Source organism: Dromaius novaehollandiae, chromosome 12 (assembly GCF_036370855.1).
Source record: "Dromaius novaehollandiae isolate bDroNov1 chromosome 12, bDroNov1.hap1, whole genome shotgun sequence".
Lineage (NCBI taxonomy): Eukaryota > Metazoa > Chordata > Aves > Casuariiformes > Dromaiidae > Dromaius > Dromaius novaehollandiae.
The window spans coordinates 18,323,794-18,340,172 of NC_088109.1; the positions used below are offsets into that span (position 1 = coordinate 18,323,794).

At 46.9% G+C, this 16,379-nt stretch overlaps 1 protein-coding gene across 2 annotated transcripts in view; it reads left to right on the forward strand.

The window, feature by feature from the left end:
* SYNPR (synaptoporin) overlaps positions 1 to 16,379 on the forward strand; it is a 109,148-nt gene that overhangs the window by 66,043 nt on the left and 26,726 nt on the right. For both annotated transcript variants that reach the window (XM_064519126.1, XM_026111112.2), the window contains one exon: positions 14,167 to 14,291. In XM_064519126.1, coding sequence (XP_064375196.1) covers positions 14,167 to 14,291 — 125 coding nt within the window. The remainder of the gene's footprint in view (positions 1 to 14,166; positions 14,292 to 16,379) is intronic.

Consider the following 16,379-nt stretch of genomic DNA (forward strand, 5'->3'; position numbering starts at 1 on the left):
GAGGCAGGTCGCTGGTGCCCAAGGAAGCATCAGGCACAAGGTGAGCAGTGTGCTCACCACGTGCCCAGGAGGCACGGGGGAGAGGACATCCGCATGGGGTGACATGCGGGCACCTGTGTGTGCGTGGACACTCTCAGACCTCCTGTCGGACAGCAGCCTGGTCGGAAGGGTCATCACGCAGCCTTTCTTATGTGTGTTTGCTCCAGCACTGCCCCTGCTAATGTTGCAATGTGTGATGCTCCTCCATCTCTAGCTACTCGGTGTTAGCAGGTCTGAGGGCAGCTTCTCCTCGATCCCATCGCCCCACACTCACTGCTCACCTTTCAGAGCAGCCTCCACCAGCTTTTGGAGAGCGTGCCATCCTCTTCTCCAAAATGACCTCGGGCTGCTGTGCACATCAGGGCTTGGTGGGGCAGATTCACAGTGTGATGCTTCATGAGCCGCCAGCATTGAAAATGTGAGCTTCATGCCAGTGCGTTGGAAGAGTCGTGGTCTCTGTCTACCAGCTGCATTAGGATTTGAAAAGCATTTGAAACATTGTTTTAGCAGTTCCTAGAGCCTGGGGACCTTCTTTTCCTTTGAGACTGGTCTCGTTGGCTGTGTAGCACCTAGCAAAGCCTGAAGAAGCACAAACGGTTCCTAGAGAAATTCCTTGCACTCTTGAAAGATTGATTTCCTAAATATCTGGCTCCTCCTGAATGCCAGATATTCTTTTTTTAGCCAAGTCCTTGGAACACTTAATAAATACTTTCCTCACCTCTGTTAATCCTGTTCAAATCAATAGGCACTCTACAGGGAAAATGGTATTCGTGCTGATATTGGATAGCAGCTGCCTGTCACTGCTGGTGATGGCAGGTGGTGTTTTATTTTTCATGTCATTTTTGATTAGGAGTTCCTGTACAGTTATATGACCAGTTTTTGCAGGGACTATTTCCCTGCACATAGGATGGCAGATGGCAACCTGACCTAGAGGTTGGTCTTCCCTGATTTTGCCTTTGGGCTCTTTTCCTCAGCTAGCTGAGTGCAAGTTGCTTCAACTAATAGTGTTGTACACCCTTGAAGATTCAACACATATATATGTATATGACGGATTGGGGCTCTCAGTCCAGCTGGTTTGAGCAGATCTGAGGATCCCCAGGGTCACTTACTGGGCTCTGCTTGTGCGGGTACCGCCAGGGGGGCAGGCCTGGGAGATGGGGTGAGGAGAGCCTTGAATGAGGGACTGGCAAGTGCCATGTCTCCATTCGGCAACCAGGACAGCAGAGCCCCGCTCCCGGACTAGAGCCAACGCGGGCAGCCTCATGTAACAGCAAATATCGTGTGCAGCTGAGGCTCTGCGTGTCCCTGTATGTGCAGTCCCCAGCATCAGTCACCTCTGCCTGTGTCACCCTTGGCAAGATGCAGCCATCGTGGATATACAGCGATGAAGCTGCTGCCTGCCAGCCCACCGCATGCGGGTCCATATGCAAGACGCACAGTTTCGGGAGAGCCCAGGCAGGCCCACAGGGCTGATTTACTTCCTCACCAGGGCATGTGGTGGAACAGCACCAACCCTTGAGAAGCTGGAAGAGACCCATCGATGTGTCGGGACTGTAGGTGAGCATTGGGTTTGGTCCACACACTCCTGCCTAGGCGCTTCGGGTCAGTGGGAGCAGAACCGTACAGCTCTTGCTTAGTTTTTATCTTATTCTGTATCCAGTGCAGATACAGGTTCTGACTTCGCTTGTCCTTTATTTGCAAATTATGATCATTGCTCTTTGCCCAGGGGGATGTTCAGCGCCCTTGAACCTGCAAAAAACCTCCTCTTTGCTTTGGTAGGCAAGCTTCGGGGCCAGAGACGTGAGGATACTGTGAAACTCTTTAGCTTTCCTCTCCTGTCATGTACAACCTATTATTTTGGAAGGGGAAAAAAAAAAGAAAAGAAAGGAAAATGAAAAATATGTGCTGAACCCTACTGTACAGACAAGGGAAGAGACAGGTGATCAGTATGGGGTGCTTTATCTGCAGTGCTGTGCCTTTCATTTTCTTCCCAAAATGTTGAGTGTCAAAGATGTCTGTCTTTGGCAGGGTGTCGGCTTTCCGGGGGGAAGGGGTGTGCACCACCTGAATCGCTGTGCAGCAGCTCATCTGTCACTGAACTTCCCCGGCACCCTGGCAAAGCAAATATGCCGCAGCAGCCTCAAAAACTGTAAACATATGGGCACTAACAACAGATTAACTGAGTGATTTAGTCTAAGGGGCTTGGTAGATTACCATAAAATGTATCTTAATTAGAAAAGCAATCAAACTTGCATGGAGTCAGTGAGGATGAAATATCCCTGTGGGCAACAGGGAGAGTTTTGCCCCCCTGGGCCAGGATGGGTTGACGTATACATTCATGCCGTGTCGACATACGTTTCATGCCCACGTCGGGGGCTCTGCCGTCGTTTGCCCACTCGGGCTGTGGGTGGAGGATGCCTTCATGCTGAACTATTTGTTCTTTGACCCATGAGCATCCAGCGAGCTGCTCGAAATGAGATTGATGGGTAACTTGGTCTTCTTTAGCAGCATCAACAAACCAGAAACAGCTGAAGGTGAAAGAACAGAGCACTTGCACATTTTCCTTAAAAATGTGTGCAATTACCCAAAGATATATTTGAGTGTTTGCCATGTATAGCACAGCTAGTGCCAGATAAAGGATTGGGGCTTCTAAGTGCTACCATAACACAAATAATTAATAAGTCTATCTTCCTTGCTGTGTCCTCTTCTTTTTAGTGAGCATGACCATAATTAGCTTTTACCTGATCCTGGATTTATAGCATGTTCCATTGCTTTTTTCGTTCTGCTTATGCTTTATTTGCTTCCCTATTTTATTGGGCCTGGTTTTATTCCCCAAGTTTGAATCTGCAGATATAAAAGCTAGGTAATCATCTCCAGCAGTGCAGGTATGAAGATTGCAACAGCCAAGCGCATATTGATGCATTAGTGGTTTTGAACAAGTGCCTGCTTTTTCCTGGGTCTGGTAGGATTTGAAGTACTTTGGGAAGTGACACAGAAGATACACGACAGCTGCTAGCAGTTGAGAGAAAGAAAAGGAAGCCTGATTATTTCAGAATTGCAAGTTTTTTGAAACACAAAGGAAAGGGGGAGAACTCAGGCAAGGTTTTTTTCCAGGTTTTTTTGTTGCCTGTTTTGTGTCTCCAGAACCAGGTACAGCTGCAGATTTCAGGAAACATGAGTGAAAGGGTGTGAAAAGAATAAGAGACAGGCAAGATATGTGTGGAGGAGCACAGTGAGGATGAGGATGTAGAGGAAACAGGGACAGCTTAAATTGTCCCAATGAAGTGTGTCTAGCAAGATAAGGAATATTTCTTCAGTTTAAGGACACTGTTATTATCATTTCCTTAAAAATGAGTGTGTTTAGATGTTGATCTTTATAATTAGCTGTGGGGAAGCAGAGCAATGCCATCTCTGGGGCCAGAATATGAGAGAAGTTGAGGAACAGAAGAGGAAAGAGAGGTTTTAATCTTGAAAACGTTCCTTGCTCAAAATGTTCCCAGTGAATTCCCAGAGGTCAGCAAAGCAAACTTTCATTTATAGCCCATCATTTTAATTATTAGGAAAGAAATTATTTTTACTGTGTATGCTGATAGCTAGCCAGGAGCAAATTCCTCTTTCAGCACCCTGCACAGGGCTGAGTGCGCAAGTCTGAGCCAGCAAAGGAATTTTCCATCAAAACTGGTTTGAGGTGAGCCAACGGGTCCTGCAGTTCAGGACACCTGGGCAAAGCTCAGGTGTGGAGGAATCAAGCCTTCCTGATCATTAAAGGTGCCTCAGGGAGGTTGGGTTGGGGCCAAGAAAGAAGTCTTGAGCACGAGCAGCGGAGGAAGAGCCTTGATTCCCCTTGATCCTGCTCATATAGACCTCCAGGACTTTCAGGAAAACATTCAGGTGTTGTGAGATGGCAAGAAGGAAAAAATGGTCAGCCTTGGTGATGCTGGTCCATTGCCTGCCAGAGAGTACTGCTCCATCTGTAGAAAGGAGTTGGAGGCCTCATTGCTTAGCAATCTGAAAGCACCCTCAAATCCTCCCGGGCAGGCCTGCTGCACCAAATTATTAATCCCAAGGGTTCTCTGCTTTAATCTTACTCTGGATTCCTTCACAGTCTAGATAATTTCCCCCCATTTCCTTAAGTCTGCTTGAGAAATGAGGCAGAGTCGAGTGTGCGCGTGCATGTTTGTGGGGAGAGGGTGGGTGGAGAGGGAGCAGATGACACACCAAGTAGCTACACAGCGGTCCCGAGAGCTGAGAGGAAGCTCCTAATGGTCTCTGATGAGCACAGACATGATAGTAATGAGGTTAATGCCCTTTCATTCACCCAGAAACATCTTAGCAAATGTGTAATCCCTGCTAGTCAATGGGCAATCATTAGGTCATAAATAATACAGCGTGATTGAAGCACAGGAGCCTTTCCTGTAATGATAATTTTTAGGCAGTACCGGCCCAGGGAGGGTTTTTGTTCCAGTCCCCATGCTGTGCCGCCTCTGCGGGGAAGCTGGTTGTCAGTGCATTTTCTGGTCGAAGGAGCGCTCGCACCGATCGCTGCTGCTGCGTGCGCTGGGCGCGCGGTAATCAGAGCAGGGAAGTGCTCTGCCAGAGCCCAGGTCTACCAGGTGATGCTGGGGAAGAGGAGATGGAGCTAATGGAAAGAACAAAGGCGCAAATTAGATAACAAAGCAATTACAGCAGCCACCAGACGCTGCTGCCAGGGGACTCTGCCTGCCTGGTGGTGCCTGCTGGCCCTGCTGGAAGTGCTTGCTGCCAGGGCTGGGCTCCCGGGCTGGGAAAGATGCCTTGCCCCCAGCCCCAGCCTGGTGCAGGGGGGACGCCCTCTCTAATATGTGCAACGCTGGCCTTTACAAGCTGTTTTGTGTTCCCCTGCCATCCAGTGCTCCAGCTTCGAGGCAGGAAAGTATGGTATATTCTTGATTTTCATCAGCCATGAAGCTGTATTAACCATGAGGGATCAGGGTGGCATTAAGTCCTGAGGCACTTTCCCTTCTCAGAGTGCTTCGCACACGTGGGCTCAGTTCAGCCGTAATGGAGATCCCCATGTTTATTAGAGGGAGTAAATCCTGCTTAGTAGGAACTTGGATCACACGGTATCTGCATTTAGGGGATATTGTGAGCCAGAGGAAGCAAGCCAGCCCTTAGAAAGCAGCGTCTCAGCCTGGCTGTCCTCACCCCCAGCCCTGCTTGCCCACGAGGGAAGCGGCAGCCCGGGCTGGACGTTAGGACAAACTCTGTCCCTCCAGGGTTGTGGCAGGGTTTTCAGGCCCTGCCTTGGCAAAGCCACAGGTGGCCCGGTGCCGGTGTGCTCCATGCAGGAGGTGGGCAAGAGACCTCCACAGACCCTTCCCACCCTTCGCCTCTGCCCTTCTGCAACAAGGAGCCAGAGGAGTTTTTTAAACCCACCGAGCAAGCAAGCAAACGAGCAACCATCCAACCTTTTTAATTTTATAATTAAATGTTTACACTCATTACACAATAAATCCCATATAATCAGTCTCTAAAGCCTTCATGAAACCTGTGTTTTCGGGAGGGAGCAGTAGCAGAATTGCATTTATGCATGAACCTGGAGGTCTGTCAGACCACCTAACCTTACCTGTTAATAATATAAGAATTAACGTCACCTTTTAGAAAAGATCTCCTTTACATGAATATGGCTTCATTCCTTATTGCCTCCGATGTTTGTGCATGACCAACACCAAAGGTGGCATGGGCTCGTGGGAACGGCTGTCCTGGGCGCAGGCAGTGGCTGCTCTCCTGGGCCAGCTTTGGGGCTTTGGGCACCATCCTAACATCTGCCCCCACAGAGAGCTGCGGGTTTGTTTTTTGCCAGTAGTCTCAAACTGGAAAATTTGTCAGGCCCAAGAAGGAATGCATGTCTGTGCTGAAGTGATAGATGTCACAACATGAGATATTCAGGGATCGTATGGACAAATCTAACCAAATCTGTCTAACTTTTGCTCCCACCTCCTTAACAGAAGAGGGTGCAAATATGGAGTTACGATGACTGCAGGGGAAGAGCGGTGACTTCCAGGCTACTCTATGCTTGGGGGGGGGAAAAAAGAGCTGCAGTCTTTAAACACAGTGAAACTACCAATACATCCCGAATGAAGTAGTATATACACAGTAATTATCTCAGGTACTCATAAATCTGTCCGCAGCAAGAATCAGTGTATTTTGTTTCATGGAAGACTCGTTGCCGAGCTGTCAAAGTCCGTGTGCAGAAAGCAATTTGTACACACACAAAAAAATTCTCAGGTCCTTGTAAATGTCTTCAAGTAACTCAAACCTTTGACAAATGGTTCGCGGAGGGCTGGAACAGCTTAGCATCTCTGCCCATATCATGTAAGTGGCTTTGTTCTGTGACAACCTCTCATTTCACTAACTCCAAGAAGATGCCCTAAATATGTCTTTATTTTCCGCACGTTAACTCTTCTGTGCATCCTGCCAACCTTAGCATTAGCTTTCAACTTTATGGCTGACCCATTAAATACTGGATGAAATACATCTCATCAGCTTACATTACGTTTTGAACTTAATAAATAGGGAAAGCATTACACAGATTCTGTCTGGCCATCTGGAGGAACAATGTTCTTTACCTCAAAGAATGGCTATCTAATCCGCCCATATACAGTTGGGTTTTATTCTATTAAAATATAATGAGAAAAGACTACCATACCATTATGTGGTGGAGCTAAATGGGTTTTTAGAATAATCAATGAAAGATGAATAAAGAAGATAAAGATTTTCTTCAAAGAAAAAGAGAGAAAATTGTCTCCTTGGAATTAAAGTATTGTAGAAACAAATTATTATAACATGATCTTTACTCACTAAAAATACCCCAATTTCATTTCCATAAATCTTTCCATTAAGAATCAAATTAAGTATTTTTTTTTTCATTTAAAAAAAATGTGAAGCATTAAATGAAATGCTGTGCTTTAAACAGATGGTCTTGCAGGACTCCTGCTCGCCACGGGGAGCTGCAACTAGTAGCACTTTCCTTGCCGGGGTCCGGTCTTTCCAGGCCGGCAGCACCATTTAGGGCAGCTCTCCGTGCTGGGGAGCCATAACAGGCAAAATAGAGGTTTGCTGCTGCTGGACTAACCTGTGGTGTGAAGCTGTGGGCAGTGGGGTGAGATGAAAGCGTCCCGGCATAAGAGCTGTTTTCCCATCCACCCTACTGAGCTGACACCAGTCTAGGCCAGAAATTGCATTTTTGCTGGCCAGGGTCACCGCTGAGCCAAGGACGTGTGTGTCCCTGCTCAGGATGGTCTCTGTTGGGTGCTGGACACTTGCTCGAGTGGTCCATGCTGAAACGTTCGTCCTGCTGGGTTGATGGGGACTATGTGCTCCTTCAGTCCCCAAATGGGGACTACGTGCTCCTTCAAGCCCCAACTCCGAGGTGTTCATCATCGTCCCTCGCCCCTACGCTTTCCTGTCCGTGCCGAGCAGATCTGGGCAGGTGCAGGATTGCTCTTTGTAAGGCTGCTGCTTACTTCTAAGGGGACATGATAAATCCCAGCAATTGCTCTACGCTTTATTTCTCGGCAGGAGGAGAAGGTATTTCAGCTTGCTCTCTGGGTGGCTGTTGGAAGGACATGGCTCCTGCTAGCCATCCCCGGCTCCCCCTCCGCACTGCTTCTGCTGCGGTGCTGCCCAGCTCCGATTTATCAACCAGTCAAGTTGATATAATTAGGAATCCCAAAGTCAATAATCTGATAATCTCCTGTGCACAAAGGCCTGCATGTAGGAGAAGTGATTCCAGGAAGTCTGCAGCTTGGATTTGCACGGGAAAAATGCCAGGTTTTAAAAAAGAAACCGGCAGAGAACTGGAGGAGAGAGTGCTTCCTAATCTTTCACTGCTAACATATGTGAGGCCATTGGCTCGGCAGTAAATGTTTTCCCGTACAGTCATTTAGTGTCTTTGAATCTCCCTTTACAGTCTTAATAATAATGTTCAGTCACTGGTTCTGCTCTAAAAATAAATAATCTAAGTTTAATGAGACGCTCGGCTCGCTGAGGGATGCTGGCTGCAGGGTGATGTCTCCAAGGTGCTCGGAGCAGTCCCCAGCCCAGCGCGTCCTGCCCCGTGCTCGTGCCTCGAGCTGGCCTCGGCGAGTGGGGGAAGGTGTAAAGCAATATCGCATTTGGCAAATGTTCGCCGTCTCTTCATTAAGAAAGGGAAATCTTTTATGCAAACATTGTGCCAGAAAAATGTATATCTGTAAAACATTGTAAATGTGTAAAACAACTAATAAAAATGATTAAATATTTCAAATGCTTCGTGTTGCTCTTTAAAAATGTCAGACGTTCCCGTTGGCTTTTGAGTATTAAAGAAGGAATGGGGGTGGGAGAGGGTGAAACCTTCCTTGGAAAGTGTTCAGGAGATTAATTCCAATTTGCCTCTCTCAGCCCAAAGCAAAAGTGTCGAAGACCAGCGTGCTCACTGACCTGCAGGCCCTTCACAGCCTGCGTTTGCTCTCACGGCTCTAGGCAAGGCTATCGTGATTGCTTTTTAAGATCTAGCCGTTTTGGAGGAATAGACACAGAGTCATCAAGAGGAGCAGGCAAGGTGGGATCTCACCTTTCTGCCTGGGGATTTGGGGTCCGTTCCCAGGCCGGCCCCACCTAATCTTCGCAGGATCATTGGACCTGGAAGATGGTTGCATGAGGGAGATGTGCTCATGGGAAATACTTGCAGCTTATATAAAAGTTTCATCAATTTTAAATGACAGTGTTATCTTCCTAACAGGATGTTTTAGCTGTAACATGCTCTACATAAGCCTTTTAGCTCGACTTGTCAGAAACCGTTCTGCCTTCTACTGGTTCGTAAACCAAACTTGTTGCTCCGTAGGCACTGAGGGAAATTGTCTGAAAGCCAAACGCAGAGAAGCGATAGGAAATCGTCCCATTTTTCACTTACGTGGTGGGATGAGTGATGTCTGGGGTTATGCGCAAAGATACTGCCAACTCTCTAATAAACAGCTGGGACTTGAACTTCTTCAGGGCTCTGTCTCCACCGGCGCCCTTTTGCTGAGGAGCAAATTGTGAAATAAAGGGACCAGCCTTGAATCGGGAGCCTGGTTCAACAGGCAGCTGAAATGAAGGGGAGCAGAGAGCCGACTTGATGCATGAGTGCAAAAATCAGACCTCCCCGCCTGATTGCTGTATGTGTGAACACCATCCCTGGGTAAATAACAGCTCCCGAATACAAAATTGGAGAATATGTTGTCACTGCGTTGAAGCCTGGCATTAGAGAAGAAGCAGGGCTTCCAAGTGAACCGATAAATCGAGCGATGAATCCTTGTCTCCCCTGAAGTGGCATGGGAAGCATGTGCTCTGTGGGAAATTATATTATTTTTTCTCAAAGTGCTAAGTAGCATATTTGATCTTTATAACACGCTAGTCCTATTCTACAGTGAAGACTGTTTATTATTATACAGGACCATAATAAATATCACTTCTATCAGTTAAGTTAGACCTGCCTGACTTGCTTATGAAAGCATAGCAACAGTGTTAGCCAAGGCTAGAAGCTCGTAGAGGGAGTATCACCATGGCATAAGCAGGGGATAGGGTTTTAATCACCGTACAGGAAGGCATGGCTATCTTCAGAGATGTGCAGCCTTGTTAAAGATGTGTTGGACACCTTATGGAAGACAGGTCATCTTCCAGCCAAGGGCTGCGCTGGGACTCACCAAGCTGGATGCTGCGGGGGCTGTTCATCCGACGCCGATGGCAGGGAGGAGCATCGACCCAGGCTGCGGGCAGGCGGTTTCTGCGGGGCAGGGATGAGGGGGAACCTCCTGCGGGTGGGTGCCTGGTGCCCCGTCCTCCCGTGGGAGGATGGGGACCACATGAGGTTCCCATCAGAAGCAGCTCTGCCCTTGCTGCCGGCACGGCCACGGCTGCAGGCAGGTGCTGGCTTGCGGGCACCGTGTTTCTCCGAGCTGTGATTTCTCCAGGGAAAGCAGGCACGGCGCTGAGCCTTAGGGCGGCAGCCACCGTATAATGGCTGGAGGTAACTAGCTGCTGGGAAGATTTACCTAATACGGCGGGGAAGAGAGATACGCATGCACAGTGCAGATGGGACTAGCGCTGAGTGTGGATTTATAGGCAAGAAGTAAATAGGAACATAGGGAAACGCTTTCTCTTTTTCCATAAACTTTTCAATTTCAGAGAGGCCAGATTCAATAAAATTATCTTGCAGACAGAGGTTTTATTGAATCTGGCCCATAAAGCTCCTATTATGGAGTTTACAACTGCCATTTACACAAATCCTGCTATAATAAAATACAGTGGTGTTTACAACATTCTTGCAACTGCCACAGAATTACGGCACGCACGAAACCTAACGAGTAAATCTTGGCTTAATGCACCAGGCGTTCAATTGACAACATAAAGCAGAGAACTTAAAAAAAAAAAAAAGCAGAGCTAGGAGGGAGAAGGTTGCTTGGGCAAGAGGAGAATTATGCCTGCTGCTTTGCCAAGAAACCCCAGGGAAATACTAGAAGTTTATAGCCCCTGCTCCTCTCTCCTGCAATGCAAAATGTAAATATGCTGCCATAAAGGTGTTGTGTGGGCTTCCCCACAGCAGCTGTGGGAGCCGGCCAGGCGTTATTAGCAGCTGTGCAATTGCAGTCGTTAGCAATATCTGATCCACCCGCAGCCGAGAGCCAAGCCTGGGCTGGCCGAGCCCCCGCTGAGGTTAGGTATAAAAGTCTCCAGCTGTCTCCTATCTTCTTCCCACTTGTCTTGTGGATGTTGTCTGGGTGCTTGTGGTGGAGCATGTGGTGAGGCTCAAAACTGGTGGCCAGCCTTGGTGGTTGTGGCTGGAGAGGGAGGAGGCTGAGGGATTGCTGAGGAAGTGGAAGCCTCTGAAAAGCCTTTGGGTCCAAGCTGGGTGTGAGGCTCAGGGGTAAGGAAAGGCTTGATCTAAGCTGCCTGAGGAGCTGCGATTTCAGCTGCCTGAGTCTGCTGTCGAAAGAGGAGAGGAAAAGCTGCAAGCTCTGGAGGATATCCTTCCTGTGGAGTAGCAGTCTCAACTGTGTTGATGAGGGTGCTGGAGTCCTTGCCCAATGGTGGCCCCTTGGGCTTAAGGGGCACATATTTATCCTCGCATTTCCTACTTCATTAGGAAAGCTGCATTTGAGAGGTGTCCCTTTCCTTTGCTTGTGCCCATGCTGAGTGCTGTGGCTGATGGGTGACAGAAGGTATGGCTGTTGGTTTGTGGCAGCTCTCTCTTGCACTGCACCCTTCAGCGCCTGCTTTATTTATTGCAATGTATTAATCTTTGTGACTCCCTATGCCTCTGCAAAATGCTTGCATTTGCAACTCCATTAATTAGGCCAGAAAGCAGGTCAGTGCCAATCTCTCTTGTTCTCCTTAATATATTGTTGTCTGGCATTGCCTCACAAATTAAACTGTGATGATTAATACCAATTTTCGGTGCTGTTGTCCATATAAGGGCAGAACAGCTCCTTGTATTTACAGAGGAAATGATTAAGGCTCACTTAGGATGAAGGAACACAGTTCAAATTACAGGAGGAACACTTATGTCAGGGCAAATACTTAACAAGCTAATTTATAGCAAACCTCAGCTTTCCTTTTACCTGCTCATTTTGCCAGCAAGGCTGGCATAAGAAAGTGATTCAACTAATATTTTCGTATCTTTCCATATCATTGGTGCCTCAACACCTTTGCAAATCTGTTCCCAAGCAATGTACCCTGGTTGCACTGGAAGTGGGTGGCAGGATGGGAGCTTGTGTTATTATCCCAAATGCCAGGCTAGCACGTGAAGCTGTGCCCTGTTCTCGGCCACCCTCCTTTCTTGTTCTTTCCCAACATGTGGTCTGCTCTGTGCTGACCTTTGTTAGGTATCACGATTTTTAAGCAAATCACTTCTTGGCGCTGGAGGGTGATCCATCGCGCTGCAGAGATGGAGGTACCATGGGTGATGTCTCGTTTCCCTGGCTGTGCAATGGCATGGCTCTGTGTGTTGCGGTGTGGCTGTTACCAACTTAAATGTGGGAACTAAAGGGGTTTTGCTGTGGTTTTTTTCTTTTCTTTTCTTTTTTTCTGCTCCTTGCTTCTCTGCAAGGCAAAAATTGCCCCACACAATTTTCTTCATGGTGTATTTGAGAAGCTATTTGTCAGCATCACACCTCTCAGATTTTCCTGCTCAAAGCCAAGCTGTTTTAGGGCTGAGGTAGGTGAAGCAGGTGGGATGGGCAGTATTTAAAGCATACAGCTGAGCAGCAGGGGAAAGGCTGTGTGGTGCATCCACTTGGTCCCTGTGTGTGTGGAGTGCAGGAGCCTGCTCGGATGGCTGCAAGGGTGGATGCATGTGCAGCTGAGGTGAGATGTGGGAAATGCCACAGACATGGACAGCGGCGTTACAAATTTTGCCTGCCAGTAAAACCCATCTGGGAGACCGATGGTCTTTATTTTTAGCCTGCTTGCTAGGAGGAGAGGAGGGATGGGCTTGGGCTTCTAGCACAGCAGGCTCTGCAGAGCTGATAACGAGCAGTGATTTTGCCCTCACTGCTGCGTGGCGAAGGTCTGAGACCAGCTGCTAGAGAAATTCATGTTCAGGCCTTTTCCCTGGTGATTGCTCCTTGTGCTAGGCTGAGCTTTTTGACCCTTCCTGGAGCTGCGGTTCAGCTCTGCTCTTCTGTGCATCTTCCCCTCATCTCCTGCGCAGCCCCTGCTGTGTTGCTCTGCTCCGTCACACTCAGCAGATCACCCTGCAGCCAGGGCAGCTGTCCCTGCCCTAAATGCTCAGGGGTTGCCCCAAAACCTGGCAACCTTTGGGGAAATCATACGCGTGCAAAGCTGAAGTCCAAGGAGGATGCTGATGCTCCCAGCTTTGCTCATGCTGGAGTTGGGAGAGCTCAGATTAACAGCGTGTTTCAGCAGAGCCTTGTGCAGCAGCTGGATATGTCTCTGTTTTATGGTATCTATCCATATTGTCTTTAGCACAACACTCTCCTTTATTTTGCCTTTGCAGAAAAAATACAGCAAGCATACGTCCAAATGCAGATTTTCTTTTCCAGGCAGATGCTCCGCATTTGTTTCTTCTACTCAGCTGCCTTTCAGTTTTTGATTGTGACTGTGATCCGGGAGTTTCTGTCACTTCCCATGTTTGCACCACTGTAGATCTTAGAGGAACTCTGTTACAGCTGATGGTGTTACTTCAGGTCTACAGTTAAATCAGAACAAAATCTGGCTTCTCATGTAAATTACAACTGCATAAATGATCTGTCTCCACTTCTGGGTCTTCCAAGGCAACCTACATCAATGAAGCTTTAAGATACTTATTCCTGTTGCCTCTTCCTGTGTTCAAGCCCTTGATGCATTGCAAAAAATGTAAATGGTGATGCATCTATGGCCAGCATGCTTTGTCTTTCAGCTTTTTCTCCTGGAAGATTAAGATGCAATGGGGTATTGAATCGGAACCTAACTTTTTGCTCATGTTTGATTTGCCCAAGCTTCTTACAACCTCTTTTTTTCTATTTTGCCGAGTGTCAGTTTATTGCATCCCTGTGTACGTTTGGGTTAAGACAGGAACTTAAGAAAACTAGAAATTTTGTTCAAAGTCATGCATGGCTTCATGGAAATGGATGAGGGACAGCATGAGTCTGTTTTGCCCTGCAGTGGGAAGATGGTCACAGTTCATGTGGCTGAAAGGTCTCCTCTTGCTACTCTTGGCTGCTCCTTATAAATACTTCTGCCAGTGTTTTATGTCTTGGGACTGACTCCTTGTGCTCAGTTAATATTTGGCCTGTTCTGGTCCAAATTCATCTGTCAGCTGGATGATTTAAATAAGCTGTCCAGGTTGTGAGTCCCAAGTGGGCTTTGAGACTGGAGGAAGGGCTGAGATAGTCGGCACAGACATAGTTCCTGAGCAAGAGAGCTTCAACTCTTGTAGCTCTTTGTATTGGCTTCCAAGAAGGGTGCCATAGGTAAATATATGGTGATGCTTTGAATGCACAGTGTGACAAATAGTCTAACCTAAGGGGGATGGTGCTGCTGCTGCATGCCACTCTGAAAGCTGCTGCTGTGCGGGTACATTTTGTGGTGGGTTGCTGCAATAAAGTAAATGTTGTTTGTTTTTGACAGCTTTTTGCAATCTTTGCATTTGCAACATGCGGTGGGTACTCTGGAGGACTGCGGCTCAGTGTGGACTGTGCGAACAAGTCAGAGAGTGACCTCAACATTGACATAGCCTTTGCCTACCCTTTCAGGTAACCCGTTTTGGTTCGTGGCGGTTCATCTGCAGGGAGGCAGGTGGCGGGGGGCTGATGCGAAGCCTGTTTTCCGTGGGGATTGCAGTCACTTGCAGCAGGCCTGTGATTAAGCACCAGTCTGGGGCACCCAAGCTCTTCGCAGTAATGTCTAGGAGCTGGGTGTGCAGGAAGGATGGATTTGGTTAGACCAGGCATGGACAGGACCTAGGGGAAGCCATAGAGGGTGGAAAACAGCAGTCAAGGAAAAAGAAAAGAGATATTTTTGGCACAAGAACAAATGGGGATAAAGTAGCCTTTAACTTTATTGTAGTAGATGTTAAGCTGGAAATGAGGTTTCCCCAAAACCATCCAAGTTGGAAGGACCTGGAAGAGCCACTCCACAAAGATGTGGAAGCAAAAGAAAATAAGTTTTAACCATAATTTTGAAGTGCTCTTAAATTCTGTTTAATGCCTGTCTGCATCTCTTAGGTAACTAAATACTTTAAATGTCTGACCACTAGTGACTTAGGAAAACAGATTTCTGTTATTTAAGTGTTCTTGAAAGCTACAGTGTAAGGAAACACTAAAAATGTTCCTGCTATTAAGGATCCTGCTTCAAAACATCCAGAGGTCTTACACTTTTGAAGATATCTCAAGTCTGCAGTAGAAACCTGTATTTCATTTCTGTACAAGTGTTTCCTTTAAGGAATTGAGATGATTAAGAAAAGAGTGTATAATCCAATCTCAAACCCAGTATGCCATGACTGTGAAATTATTATGCTGCTTTGGGAAATTGCATGCTGTTTTGCTTATGACTACTTTATGCATAGACCAGGCATAATAGTATTTACTGTTTTAGCATGTTCGAAAATACAGCATCTTCCTAACAGTCGAAACTAAAGTTGGTTTCTTGAATTGTTGCTGTTTGGCATATATTTATTACTCTGAAGAGTCAGATTTCCTGCTATTACAAATGTTTCTTTTTTTCTTGAACTTGTTCTTTCGTTCGCTTCTGTTTAGTATGCATGAGATGAATTCTGAAAATTGAGTTATATGAATTTGTGATGTGATTCACTTCCAAATAGGTCATTTTTCCAGCATTCATTACAGAATACACCCTACAGTAAAGTGCTCTTAATTTGCATGATTATAAAATATTACTTTATGTAAAAAGTTAATAAAACTGAGCAAAATAGTCAGCAAGTATCTCCTGGTGTTTTAATGAGCCATGTAGACAATTTGTTTTAGGGGAACGTCACCAGATCTGCAATTTCCTACAGTTTTGCTTATTAGGAAACTGGAAACATTGCTGAGTAATTACAACATTCCAGCAGGCTGGAAAGACGATGCAAAATAGGGTTTATTCACAGAAAGGGTCCAGTTGGGACTGAAGCTATAGATGGTCCTTGAACTGTTCATGTGCGACTCCCAGCTACAGCTGAGCAGCCCCTGGGTGGTGTGGGAAGTCAGTGCAGACTCTTCCTCATATGAACACGGCTGGCCACATGATGTAAATATATCTGCAAATGTGTAAAAACATATATGATGTGAATATATAATTTGCAGCTGAGAAGGGAGATAACACTTAGCCAACTGATTTCTTGGGAGAGGCACGAAGATACTCCCTATTCAGAACTTGTGCAGTTCTGAACTATGTGAGCAAACCTGAGGGATGGACATGCAGAAAGTGTCCAGAAGTGTACAGACTGCATTAGGTAGAAGCTGTGTGCTTGGAAAATGGTCCTTGGAAATCTGTCTTGGGAAATCTGGTCCAGGGCTGCCTGTGGAACTTGGCTGCATTTAATTAAGTTTCACCTAAGTATTCATTTGCCTTACTCATGAGTTTGTTGTTTCCATTTTTCTCCTGTGTTCCTTCTAGAGCATGGAGAGGGGATGCTCTCAAACAGAAGAGAACTGAGTTTTGGGGGGGGGGAAAGCTGATATCTCAGAACAGTTGATACTCCTGGGAAAAGCAGACAAACTTTAAGCTCAGGCTCCCTCATCAAGACTGATCCTGAAGCTTATCATTTTTTAAAGACTTCACCTGGTCTAATACAGACAGTGCTTCCCCAGTGGAAGAGCCATAGTTACAGACTCAGAAGGCAG